General features: G+C 39.7%; 1 protein-coding gene across 2 annotated transcripts in view; it reads left to right on the top strand.

Moving 5' to 3' along the window:
• The window catches only part of Lrrc7 (leucine rich repeat containing 7), a 321,319-nt gene that overhangs the window by 138,166 nt on the left and 168,951 nt on the right, over window positions 1-14,202 (top strand). For both annotated transcript variants that reach the window (XM_038311250.1, XM_038311249.1), the window contains exon 6: window positions 309-365. In XM_038311250.1, coding sequence (XP_038167178.1) covers window positions 309-365 — 57 coding nt within the window. The remainder of the gene's footprint in view (window positions 1-308; window positions 366-14,202) is intronic.

Here is a 14,202-nt window from a genome sequence, read left to right as displayed (position 1 = left end):
GATTCAAAGATATAATCAAATATCTTTAGTTTTAGTAAAATGTCTTGTCATTGGTCAGTAGTGATGCAACCCTGCTCATTATGGATTTGCATATTTCTTTAAAACTGGCCAAACACACTTGGTATACAATGATACATGCAAGCAAAATACCCATACCCATTAAAAAGAATAATAACTGTATCTGATACAGTTTTAAAAACAGCTGAGAATTTCTAATTAGTGACCATGATTGTTCACCTTACCATGCGAATGTTTTTATATAGAAATAGTGATTTTAAAAAGGTAATTTTCAAAACTCTTTTCTATAGACTTGTCAAATTGCGAATCTTGGAGCTAAGAGAAAATCACTTGAAAACTCTACCAAAGTAAGTGACCACATCTTTTTCACAGTTTCTGTTGTGGTGTTTTGCTACTAGGGAAAAAAAAAATGGCTTTTCACGTTTATTCTGGCAGCTTTGCCATTTTCACAGAATTGTTCCACACGTTCTCACTAAAGGTCAAATTCTACAGTAAACACTGTGGATTTGTATGAAATAGTAGACTTCCTGCTTTGCAAACCTGCTCACTGGCAGAGGTCTTGCTCATGGCTGAAGAACCTTGCCAAGAGTCTAAACCAGCATCTCTGTCGTTCTGACAACGGTTTCCCAAGCATCACTCTAGGGTGCTCACTCTGCAGGTTACACTGTGGGCTGTGATAGTTTACAGTCTCACATCAAAACCAGAGATTTTTTAAGGGTAAAAAAAGACTAAAATTTTTCAAGAAATCCTAAAGTGGTTTAGCAAGTGAAAAAGAAAGGGTTATTCTTACAAACTGGTTTTTTTTTTTTTTTTTTGGCCAGTCTATTTTGAAAGATGTTTTATATAAGTATACAGGTCATCTTAAAGCAAAAGCTAATTTTATGCAGCTTTGTAAATTACTGTTTTCCCCTGCTGTCCTTCATTCATGTATAGTGATATGGTTTGTGTTGCATAGAAATAATTATTTTCAAGATCAAATCTATTTGTAATATTTTTTCACGCACTTAAAGTGATGTACTTTGCCTGTGTAGTGTGTTAATATTTATTGCTTTCCTTGTGTTCTGCAAGTCATCAAGTATATCAGTGTATTTCCAAACTTTCAATAAAGCTTAGCCATATTCCTCTGCTGTGTAAAAACTTAATTTTTCCTTTTTAAATTTATTCCCTGAACAAATAAGCCTAAATACACCGATAAATTAACTTAAGTACAATTATGTGTGATGCAATGCGTGAACATTTCATCACTGCTGCACAGTGCATGGGTTTGAGGAGGAGTCCCAGCCATGCCTCGAATCTACTTAGACAGACACATGGAGAACCGGAGAACTGTGTGGATGATAATTCTCCCCGTGTGACAGTTAAGACGAAAGCTTCAAAGGGAGGCATGTGCTCCACCCCGTAGTGGCCTGTGTATAAGTAATGTCTTTCCTGGACTGGAATCCTAGACAGGTAGAAATGAGGAGGGTATGTGTTCAAGTGTTGGTCTCCTGCACAGAAAGCTATTTCTACTGTTTTGTCTGGACAGCTTTTGCTTGTCACCTTGAAAGCAAAACCACAGCTAGCTAGAACATAAGCCAAGACGGAAGAGCTGTGATTGTTTATCCGATTGTACACATTCAGTTCTAGGAGAAGCACTGAGTGTACAGAGGAGCAGCCGCAAAGGCAGCATATAAGAGCTTCAGTCTGATACACCTTGTAAGGATGTTTTTATGTAAGTTGTAATATGTAAGTTATAATCTAACATAAATTGATAATATGGACTGTGTAGACATTGAGTAGCAGTACTCTTAATTGACGTGTGTGTTCTGTAGGCCTTCAGCATACTCCCAGTAGTAAGTAAAATTAAATTAGATTGAAGAAAGTGTCTGGACTGTTTGGAAATGTAAGACTTTGTAAATGTTTCTCAGAGAAGGACACTGGGTATCTTTGGTAGACTGTTATGTATATCACAGCTATAACTTTTATATTTAAAAACATTTTCAGAGGAATTTGCAATTCAGAATATTTGTTTTATGCTATGTCAACAAGAATCTAAGAAGAAAAATATAGACCGAGAATGCATGATGCATTAGTTTTGACATCTATGGAATGGAAACTACATAAAGACATCCGCAGAATAAAGAAAACTGTTTCTATGTATAGCCTACTATTTGAACGCCATCTGAACCTATAACTTAGAGGTACATGAGAGTTTTGTACATTCTTTTAGCTTGCTTTTCTAATAAAATAAATCTAATGTAGTTTTAGGAAAAAGGCATTTTAGTTTCAAAATAACTGCTCAAGAATTAAGGGATTAGGTTTTCTTGGAATTGCAAGCAAGCTGCAGGCCATTGATGGATCTTTAAATTTTTCTTGACTTATTTTGTCTAAAAAGCTACAAATGCCTGGCAATCTGTAGAAAATGCCAGAGTATATGAGAACTGTGATATTATAATGCGCTCCTGTAGCAATGTGATAGGCTTTATGTGTGCAAAAATCTAGGCTCTCTGTGTTTTGGCTTAAAACACAAGTATAAGCCGTCTATTGCCTCGCAATGCCCCTGTGGCTCTCCTTTAGGTGTATCAGAGTCGTGAGAGTGAAGGCTTCAAACATTTGCTTAAACACTCATTGGAGTAGTCAGATCAGCACTGGGTGTGGTAACAGAGAACACCAGACATCTGAAAAGAACATATAATTCTAAGTAAAAATCTTGAGATTCAACAATCCCATTTTTCTTACAACACAAATAATTATCTGCTTAACTGAGTGCTCTGAGTAGTGATCAAACAGTGTGGGACTAGTCACTCAAATGAACGTTAGATGTGACGGGAAACCTGTGTTTATTTGTTCATTTCATTCACGGATATTTACCTGTCTGTTCCTTCCGTTCTTCCTTTGTTTCTGTTATGAGAGCAACTGGATGTCAAAGTTGAAAAAGCAGTTTCTGATTGGCTCAGGGCATCTCAGAATGTGAGAACCCAGCTGTTGACTGGACTGCAGCTGCCCGGAGTTCTCTCTGTCTGGGATCTTCTTCTGTGCTCTCGAGGGCACTTGGCAAGTGTGATTCTGGCTGGCTATGGGTGAGAGGTTAGGGTCTTGGGCATATAAAGCTACTCTCAAGTTGCAGTTAGCTTCTCTCAGAACTGTGGGTAAGGAAGTAGAAGAAAGAGACAGGGGAAGCATTGATATTTTTATAATTTGATCTCAAAGGTGAGGTGCCATGACTTCTATCATATGCTGTGATCTACAAGCTTTGGTACCCTGGAGGAGGCAGAAGATAGGAGTGGATCCAAGAGATGGGATGACCAGGGTCACTGCAAAGTTGTCTGCTGCTCAGCATGGCTGGCCTACTGTTCAGTTATGATGGTGAATTCTGAGCATAAGATAGTAGGGAAACTCAAAGAGAACATGCCAGGATCATTAGCCAGGAACAAAGTTTCTGCCTTCCAGAGCTCACAACCTACTTGTGTGTCTGTCTAGAAACCATGGCACTGCTGCTTCTGTGTCAGAGATTCCCTTAGGTCAATCCCACATGGCTGATCACCCCACAGACAGTGCGGTTCTTCAGCGTCTTCCCCTCGCACCACATAAAATCACTTTAATTTGCTGATCACCTCACTCTGTCATTTGAAGTTCTTCCTAGGATTTGACCCCTCACTTACTTGTAAATGAGATCATCAGAAGACATAAGTGCCCCCGAAGAAAAGACTTCATTTCTTTGTTTTTCTCCTCCTTTACCACTGATGATTTTTTTCTGCCTGCATCATGGTGTATAGCAGTAAATAACCAAGATGCTGACTTAATGAATCACAGTGGGGATATTACTACCATATGGAGTGAATATTGATGTCTCCCAAATGTTCCCACATAGAAAATTATATAGGAATCTGATGACATCAAATGAGTCTCTCCTGAGCCATGCAAATCCAAAAGTAAGGCTATGAATGGCTCTAAAATGAAAAAACCAATGAACATGGTAGGTAAGAAGGCTTAGAGGTCATTGAAAGAAGGGGCTTAATGACAGAGGTATCCAACACAAATCCATGTCTTCTGGGTAATAGACTCTGGTGAGAACCTGAAAAGGGCTGTAGAATCTAGAAGATCTTAATTATAAACTTCTGATCTTGTAATCAACTTAGGGTATTTCTGTGGCCCACTGCTAATTTTCATGTTCCTATTTTCACCTAGAAATAACTTATTTAGCAGTTTATTAAATAAGACACACTAAAATACCTAATATACTATAGGGAAACTCCTCCCCTCCCCCACAAAAAGCCTCCAATCTCTAACTAAAGGTAAGACTTTTCCAGAGGAAAAGTTAAACAAAGAATTGTTTGTTGTCATATCCACTCAAGAAGAGGCCTTTGTTTAGGAAAGTTCCCCTGGGGCTGATAATAATATTATACCCCACTATCATCTACCACATATCTATATTTAAAGGATAAATCTTCAAGTATGCAAAGAATAATCTGAAAATGTTCAACAGCTTATTCTACATAAACTAGTAAATGAGGGTCTCCTGTTTATATGGTTTCATCCCTTCTGCATCGCTGCTGCTGTTAAATGTTTCTCCCACTGTAAAATGAACTTCAGAAACACTACCTCCTTCCTGATATGTGAATGCTTAGCAACCCCCACACACACACTTCTACATACATATACACAACACGTGCACAATGCACACACACATACACAACACATATACTCAGATGGAGCTGACACATTACACCTTGAGTGGACACATTGAACAGAATGATTCACTATGACTGATTCGGGTACTCAACAAATCTACCCATTCTGCCACATATGGAAAAACATCCTTCTTAAAGGCTGAATGAGACTCTGTCACATTGCACACCACTTTGTGTTAATCCACTCACCTGTTACTGGACATCTGAGCTGGTTCCATCCTAAGACTCTCGTAGATGTTGATGTAGCAACATGAGAGTTCATGTATTTCTGTGAGGTCTTCATTTTGATTCGTTTGGGCATGGTCAGAAGTAGATTTGCTGAGTCACATGATAGGTCCATTTTTAATTTACTGACAAGATTGTGCATCACAGTTTACCACAATGATTTCTATAGTGGCTATAACTTTTTACATTATACCAGAGAGAGTATTAAGTTTTACTCTGAAAAGTTATTTTCAAAGACAATTTCTAAGAATAAAAGTTTCTTACAGTCTGGAGAATTATTTATTACATCTGTACACTTTAGGTTTCAAATGAGTGAGTTTATACAGCACTCAGCAAAACAAAAGTAAAAGAATAAATAGCAAGCAGCAGACAACACCATCAAATCAGGCAGTTGTAACATCTAGAATAAATGCAGAGAGAGCAAGCAAAGGGACCATCATCAAACCAGGAGCTTACAGAATCCCAATCAACAAGGAATAAAATTTCTCTATTATAAACTTCCTGCTTCCCCTTCCCAGAACCAGAATTTCTATCACATAGGATAAGTACTAGTCTCTATTGGAAAGAATGTCTCCCATTGGCTGTTCTCAAGGACGCCATGTTTTTAACTTAGCTATTTCCTGTTCTCCTTTTTCTTCCCATCACAGAGGTAAGGGGTCAACCAACCTGAGGATGGAAAGTTTCGGCAGATTCTTAAAATAAACGTGCTTGAGTCTGAGGCAAAGCAGGGAATAAAAATGTTTAAGTCTGAGACAAAGGAGGCTTCCTCACTGGAGGCTGTCCTTCCAACAAACTTATGTAACAAGTGACAATTCACCAAAGTAACTTATAATTACAGTTGTTTAATTTCATGTAAGATCTTACACTTCTTGCTCAGGCAAATTCATTGACAGATTTGGAGTACATGCACTAGCTGTGTTCTCATTCCCGTAAACTCTTCTTTCTTTTGCCTTCTATTTTGGTATCAGCTATCATTGTCGACACATGAAGGAAAGCTGAGAAGCAAGTGTGCATTCTGATCTGGGCAATAGGACCACAGCCATTTCTGCTCTCTGATCAATGGTACTGCTCTGATGGAGTACTTGACCTCCATTGCAGTGAAACCCTTTGAGGGTTCTCTAGTGTTTTGCTGCAAAAAAAAAAAAAAAAATTCCCTCGTCAGGCACAGCTTCCTGAATGGTTTCTTGCTGTCTTTATCAATTCTGATTTTGTGATTATTTTCTATCAGTAATTTATGATCAGATATTTGTGCTTTATAATGATATTTACCTCATGTTCCTACCACTTTCTGCTGCATCGTAATTTTGTTGAACATAGTAGCATCCCATTTTTGGTTTTCTTTGTGGAGCAGACATAATGACAAGTTAGCTTCCCAGGGCCATGTTCTTCTGGCCTTAAAGAGCCTCAGATTTTCTCACTGACATTCTGCACATAATAGCATCTCATAAACTTCAATATGGAGTAGTTGTAAAATTTTTAGACTATCCTATAAAACATAAAACATGAACTGTCCATAGATTCATGAAGAGAAAGATCATGAGCTGCCACATGAACTAGTTTGCATTTTTTTTTAGCCGTCCTGGTAAGATTGAAATTTGGGGTTATTATGGTTATCTAAGGGGTGGTGAGATGAATGTGGGATACAGAACAAAAAAGCAGATAACACCTGAGAGCCTGAGTCACTCTGTTCAGAGTACTCCAGTCGATTGCCACTCTGAGCCCTGCTCATGTCATTTACCCTGAGATAAAATCTGCAGGCTGATAGAATCGTGAGGCTTCAGAAGAGCACCAAGCTTGGTGTCTCACGAAGTGATTAGCCATAACTTTGAGTTCCCTTTCACCTGAGGAGAACAGGGATGTCTGTGAATAGCCAAATGCTTTACAGCCAGACAGCCTGGGTTTGTAGTCAGGCCCTTGTGGCTTGTTGGAGTTTCTACCTTCTCTAAACCAGATAATTATTATTTTAAGAAGGATTGGGTGTCATTAATTCTTGTAAGCTGGAAAAATATTTTGAGTAATTGGTGATAAAAGTAATGCTTGGATAAATTCATAATTAAATATTTTATAACAGAGTTTATAATATTAAAGTACTATGAATTACATGATCTTTATTTCATCTCTTAAAATATATCACAAAGGAATTGATATTAATTTTTAGTTATTTCTTTATAGAAAAAGTCTTAATAGAATTTAATGATAAAATACATTCCTTATTTTTAGCAATAGTTAATGAGAACTCACCTACAGACAGTCTCTTATCAATAAAATATTTTTAAAGTTTAGGCATCAAGTTATTAAATCTTAAAGATTAACTTTTTCTATTTTTAGCATGGTGGTTTCTTTGGGTAAATATTGAACCTAAATAGTAAAGAACTTGATAAAGTTAACAAAATATTCAGCATCAGGAAATATATATAAACAAAATCTGTGTTTTCACTCCCAAACTCAGCCTCCACAGAAGTGAAAACTCGGTTTAACATGACAGTATCCTTCTCTTTCATGGCTTCTTAGTGACTGGATTGTCTGTGCTAACATCTGTCCTGCACAGCAGTATGACTTTGTTCTCTGCATCTTAGGGAAGGAACCGACACGGAGATCCTGTTTGTTAGAATTGACCCCATGCTCTTCCATGCTAACCCCATGCTAAGAATCACCAGTGTTTTAAATGAAACCTGAGCTGTGGCCTGAGTTCCTCTTCCACATCTCTATCGCCAGACCTCAGACAGAATATTCACTGTGGGTCAAGACCAAAAGCATCTTCACCTTCACGTCAATCCACAGTGAAGCAACTGAATGCCCAGCCCGCTCCTGCACATAGCACCACCCGACCTGAGAAGTGGCAGCTGTACCTACTTTTCCTACCTGGAGACAACAGTCACCTCTGAGCACTTCCGTTCCCCTTATTGGCTCCTTGAGCTCCATACGCACGCACGCACGCACGTCCCTCCGTCCTAGCCTTCCCCTCCTCCTCACCTGTGCCATTGCAATCCATCTGCGACTGTTTCCAGAACTTACGTTCTGAAGCATATCATAGCATCTATGAATTTGGAAGTTCACCTGCTTTCAGAGACAACCATGCCAAGGCCCTAAGCTAGTCTGTGTTTCTAGAGTCTTGCCTTCCTTCTAGCACTTTCTCGAGGACACAATGCTAAATCGCGTTACGTATTAAGTCAATGCAGCTTCCAATCTCTGAGTACCTCTCTTGACACATCCTCTTTTGATCTGAGAATTTTAAAACCATACTTTATTTTCCTCATTGTTTTTGTTACATACTTTAGTGATGAAGTCTGTATTGGTGGAAATTTATGCTAGTTTTCCAAAGCAAATTTCCCACAAAAAAAAAAAAAAACCAAAACCTTCATCTTATTGTAGTTTTTTTAGAGAACTAATTTGCTAGTTTGTGAAGGTGTTGTCAGCCTGGACATACCATCTAACACTCCAGTTCCATAGCTGCTTGCCAAGTAAGCTGACACTAAGGTATCTTTCCTTTGCATAAGCTGTCTTCCAGCAGGCTGGGGAAATGGTCTCTCTGGGCCCTCCGAAGGCACAGAAAAAGAACTGAATTTCAGAAAATCTGTTTTTCCTAACATTTTACAAGAATTCATGTTACTTGTTCTTTGGCTTGTACTTGTAACATGGATTTTTCATCATTAAACGACATGCAGCTGCCTGTCCCTGGTAGCCAGCTCAGTCAAAAGCAGTAAAAGGTACAAGCTTCCCAACTCTGCAAATTCTGTTTTTCTCTTGTCTCCATTCTCGCTGTTCAAATCGGGATTATTTCAGGTCTTTCTATACACAAAACACATTTTTAAACATCTTTATTTTGAGAGGCCCACCTGCCCACTGCCAAGTATGTGGTGGTGGAAAGGAAAAGAAAGGGAAGCAGCATGGTTCATGTGCTGTGGAAGGGGCTGAACTAGAGACGTGATGGTGGTGAGAAACAGGCTGATGTTAGTGGCCTGAGCTACCACCTGAGGCCGCATGATGTCCCATCCTGTGCTGCCACCAAGGGCATGTCTGGGTCTGTGTTGATGTCCATGGACTGGGCTGCCAGCTAATGCCATGTTAATGTCCCAGGGCAATGCTGCCAACTGGGCCATACTTATCTGAGTGGCCTGCACTGCCCCTTCAAAGCCATGGGAAGCCCATGGTCTGGACTGCCACACAAAGTTATTTTGATGGCCAGGGGCCACACTGAGTAGGCCCAGTTCCTTGCTGGCCCTGGGAGAGATGGCTCTGTCCCTCACCAGTCTTGGTCTTCAGAACTAGCCCTTTTGGCCTATGCACAGGAAAGCTATGACCCTGCCTCTCACCAGCTCTAGGAGAGCTGGTCTCTCACTCTACAGGAATGTTGGTCCTGATGGCAGGTTCAAGGGAGAAGCCTAGGTGATGGGGGTATGGGAGAGCTGGCCCCAATGGCTTAAGTGCAGGGGTACTGACCCCAGATTCACCCCTTGCTTCTGGCCAACACAAGGGGACCAGTGTGGGAGAGCTGGCTCTGCCCCTCACCTGAAGGGGTGGGGAACTGACAGAGGCCAGGGCTGACCACCTCCGCTACCACCCAGGAGGTCCACATTCAACACTGTGAGTTGGTCCCCTCCAACACAACCCCATCTATAACCTTCTGGAGCCCTTGAAGGGACCAACCCTGCAGAACCACAACAGTAGAATATACAAGAGGAGTTTTGGTGAGTGTCCAGTTTTGATGTAACAGAAACCAGAGGTCTTGAACCAGACCAAAGCCTCATCTACTCAAGTAAAACTGTTTGGGCAAAACAGTGTACTGCACGACACACGGTTGCTCCCCGTGTCACTACAGTGACTGAATATGTGACGGAGAGGTAGGCAAGATGAGGGAGTGAACTGGGTTTTCTTTTTTTTCTTTTCTTTTGTTGGGGAGCTACAAGGGTAGAGAGAAGACGTCGAAGGATTTGGAAATGAGTGAAACTGGGTACATGGCATGAAATTCCCAAAGAATCAAAACTTTATGTTAATAAAAACAAGCTTACTTTCTACTAAACAGATGGAGAAAATTATTTCTAAATTGCTATAGTTTTACATGGTTTGTATGACATTTGGATCAGATCTGAGCAATATTTAAAATAAAAATTCACAAAAAGTATTAATTATATGACTTCAATTTCTCTGCATCATAATTTCCTGTTTCCTTTTGGTGGAATGAGGTTTTATTTTGTCCTATTATGTATGGTCTTGAAACATTGTGGGGTTTTCCCTGTTGAAGTACTTACTCTATTGTCCATTTATTCAAAATAAAACAAATATTTGCTTTCCTAAAAGTTCATTCAGAAAGGCCCATCTGTTCCCCAACTATATTCTAATTCTATTTTTTTCTCTTCAAATTTAAACTTTGTTCATAGCTTTAATTGGACTTCTGTTCACACTGACCATTTAATGTCAATTTTTCCGGCTATAAAATAAATCTTCTCTAATGTTATGAACAAGATTAAAAATGAAATTACTCTAACTGAAAAGCCATAACTTATCAAGCACTAGCTTTTTAAATTTATATACAGTATAAAAAGATGGGATATAATAATGTATCTCGGTATGTGGATTGATTAAAAAGCATCAGTTGTAGTCTCTTGGAAATGTTCAGGAGCATTTTGACAATTTTAATAAAATATTTTAAGGATAAATTTTGGCTACTAGTTTTTGCAAAACACTCCTAATTAAACATCTTTAGGAACAAATTTTTCATTTTGTTTAAGTGCTTCAAGCAATTTTCAAAAGAAAATTGAATCACAACTCTCATACAGTGTTAAAAAGCATCTCTTAAATTATTACATCCATTTTAATGGATTGCATTTTAAAATACATACTTGACTTATAAAGGGAAGTTTTGATATCTACATTCTATTTAAGAGAAAATGGATGGACAGGCTTTGCTTTTCCATTGCTCATACAGCACCATCAAAACCTATAAATGTGGTCATTGCTCACCTATAATGTGATGCCCAGGGCAATAAACCTTTCCTCCCGCTGTTAGGCCCGAACTCTCTGAACAGAACCTGTAGGCATGTACCTCTACATGAATCCTGGCAAACTCTCACTTCATATAATATGCTAGCCTTTTAAAAATTGCTGTAATCGCTCAAGTACCTAACAAGAGTTAGATTCGCTTCTGGGTGGTAGGGAAGCGATAGAAACTGATTATCTGCACTTCAGTGACTTTATACTGGGGTGGAGGGAAGCAGGCAACAAAATATGAACAACTGAGATTTATACACAGATATTCTTAGGAAAATATTTGGGGGTTTGAGTATCTATAGGTTTGGGGAGAGGTTGGCCAATATACCTGCTTTAAATTCGGGTAAACTGCTCCTGAGAGTCCTTTCTAGAAAAGGTCATTTGTGTTTTGAGGTGAGAATGTGAAAGAAGGGATCTAGAGAAGAAAAGAAGTCAAGGAGACCAGCAAGCGTGAAACTCTGAAGTTTATACAACATAAGTTCGATGTGTCTGAAGTTAGTAAGCTGCAGTATTTTGCATGTGGTGAGCATGGAATGAGGAGGTATAGGAAAGCAATGACTGGAACAAAATTAAAATTTTGTGAACTGTGTTTGAGAATTAGGGTTCATTCTGTTCATAACAAGCCACTAAGGCTTTCCGCGTGAGAAAGCTGTGGCTGGATGTGAGATCTACAAAGATCAGCCAGCTGCTCTGTGGAGAAGTGCAAAGCTGAAAGAGGTATGCAGCCAGGAAACCACTGCGGCAGAGAACATTAGAAAACAATACCACGGGTAAGGTGGAGGCACTGGAGACGATAAGCATGAACAATTGGAGCCGTGTTGGAATCAGAGGCTATTTGACAGACAGAATTGGGATGAGAAGGAAAAACAGAAACTAGGGAACATCCTGAAGTTCAGGTTTGGCACCCTACAGGGACAGTTTCTGGATATGGAGAAAATAAGAAGAGTAGCAGGTGGAAAGAAGCAGGGCTTTGTGGTGCTTGTAAGGTGATCAAGCATAGGCAGTTACAAACATTGTCTGCTTGGGGAGGAAGAAACGCAAATCCAAGAGCCATCAGCACATAAGTGACCTTTCATAGTGCTCATTGAAGCTGTCAGTGGAGGGAGTGTAAGTAGACAAAAATGAGACCCAGCACAGAGCTGGGAACACATGTATGCTTGAAGCACTGGAGAAGAGTCTATAAAATATCATAAGACTGGGGAGCCAAAGAGTTAAAAAAAGTGGGGGAGGATACAGAAAGCGCAGCAGACATCCAGAAACACAAGCAAGAGGGATCGATTGTACCCATCAGTGCTGAGAAGTCAAGTAAGATGAGACGATGGGAACAGAAAGCCGCAGATCAGCCTCAGCAAGATGCGTCATCAATAGGAGCCCGATGGGAGTTGTTTCAGGAGTGCAGGGTGTGCCACTCACTAGAGAGGTTGCAAAGTACAGATTAGCAGAAGGCAAGTAGAAAGAATTCCTTTAGGCTTAACTACAAGACCTAACACTGAGGTGTAAGCAACAGGACAGGGACAGAATCTCAGGGAAACTATTGGACTGAAGTGTCCTTGTAACCTAGTAGGAATAGTCCAAGAGAAAGAATTAATGACGCAGGAGAAAATTCAAGCAACTGTAACAATAGAAGCTTGGAAAATAAAAAGAATTGGATACAATATAAATGAGGGAATGGTATAAATGTATCCCCCCAAGAAGGCTACATGTGCAATGGAAGAAACTATATCTTTCTTATTTATTTATTTATGTATGTATCTATTTATTTCCCTGATATTTCAACAATGAGGGAGTTCTCAAAGAATTCTTGCTAGGTGAAGGCGGGTTCCATGACACAAAGGACTTCAGTGCATCTGGAGGCTTTGGGAGGCAGAGGCAGGCGGCTCTCAGTGAATTCTAGGCTAGCCTGATCTACAGAGCGAACTCCAGGACAGCCTGGACTGTAACGCAGAGAAACACTGTCTCAAAAACCAAAAACAAATAAGCAAACAAAAGCTTTTTTTCAGGTTAATTAAAAAATAAAACAACTCAAATTGTTTTCTTAACCAGACCATGATTTCCTGTTAACAGAAAACCACAGCAAGGGAAAGGGTTTACACATTACAGTGGAATGAACATGAATTCAGACACCTCCAGGCCTGAAGGCAGTCACCCACTCTCTCTGAACTGGTTTGCAGCTATTCTATTAGACATTATATTAATACTATATGTACATTTCCCTATAGTTCATTACTCTGTTTTATGTATAGTAATTGACAGTGATTACTATGTTTGCTTCAATGGGAGCAAAAAGAAACCATAAGGAGCTTCTTAAGTTTGACTCTGGGGTTATCTGTGCTCTAGGTGGTGACGGTACAGAATGAAGGAAACAGCCTGGGGTGGTGGCTGCAGGGGGAGTGGGGCGTATTGGTATTCTCTCCCTCTTGCTTGACATCCTTCACGTTGGAAATTGTGACCAGACCTCTGGGTTCAGAATATACTGATCCTGACTCCGCCTTTCCTCTGTCCTTCACAGTGGCAGTTACAATAGTTAGTAAAAACAGTTTATAATTAATAAAAGCCTCTGTGTGTTTATTGGGCCTGAATGTCTGAGGGACCAAGTGGGACAGAAGCTTCTGTCAACACCTCTGTCCTTCAGTGACAGTTATACTAAGTCCAGATAGCATCTTCTCAGACAGCAGAGGAATGATCTTAAAACCAGACCTTCTTGTCTCTAATCCATGGGACTGGATTGCTTGGGTTCCAAGGACCTATTGTAAACTCCTGAATTGACTGCACTCTGATTTAGGGAGGTGTCCTCAGAGTCCTTCCATGGTCGTCTTCTCAAGGACCTCCCCAAAATTGGAATTTCATTAATTACATAGTGATGAAAGATTGTCCTCAGCAGGAAGCTGTAACAGCTGTAAGCATGTCAGCACGGTATCAGGACACGTATGTCCTCAGCAGGAAGCTGTAACTGTAACCATGTCAGCACGGTATCAGGACATCTATGTATGTAAGACAGAGATTGACAGATTGACAGATCTGAGAGGAGACAATGGCAACATATGTATTCTTTTCTTTTATTATAAAAATTCTTTTTTATTTATTTTTTATGTCTTTCACATCATGCATCTCAGTCCAGTTCATTTCCCATACCTTCGTATCTGCCTTTTGCCCTTGCAACTCCCCCAAAATAAGATAAAATAAAATTTGAGAAAAAAGAAAAATCTCATCGTGGAAGGTGTCATAATGAGTCATGCATTAAACGCTTTTGACCACATATCTTTACATGCGAGTGTTCGTTGTAAAGAGTCCTTGGTCTGGT

Source organism: Arvicola amphibius, chromosome 14 (genome assembly GCF_903992535.2).
Source record: "Arvicola amphibius chromosome 14, mArvAmp1.2, whole genome shotgun sequence".
Classification (NCBI taxonomy): Eukaryota; Metazoa; Chordata; class Mammalia; order Rodentia; family Cricetidae; genus Arvicola; species Arvicola amphibius.
This window is presented reverse-complemented; position numbering and strand designations above follow the sequence as displayed.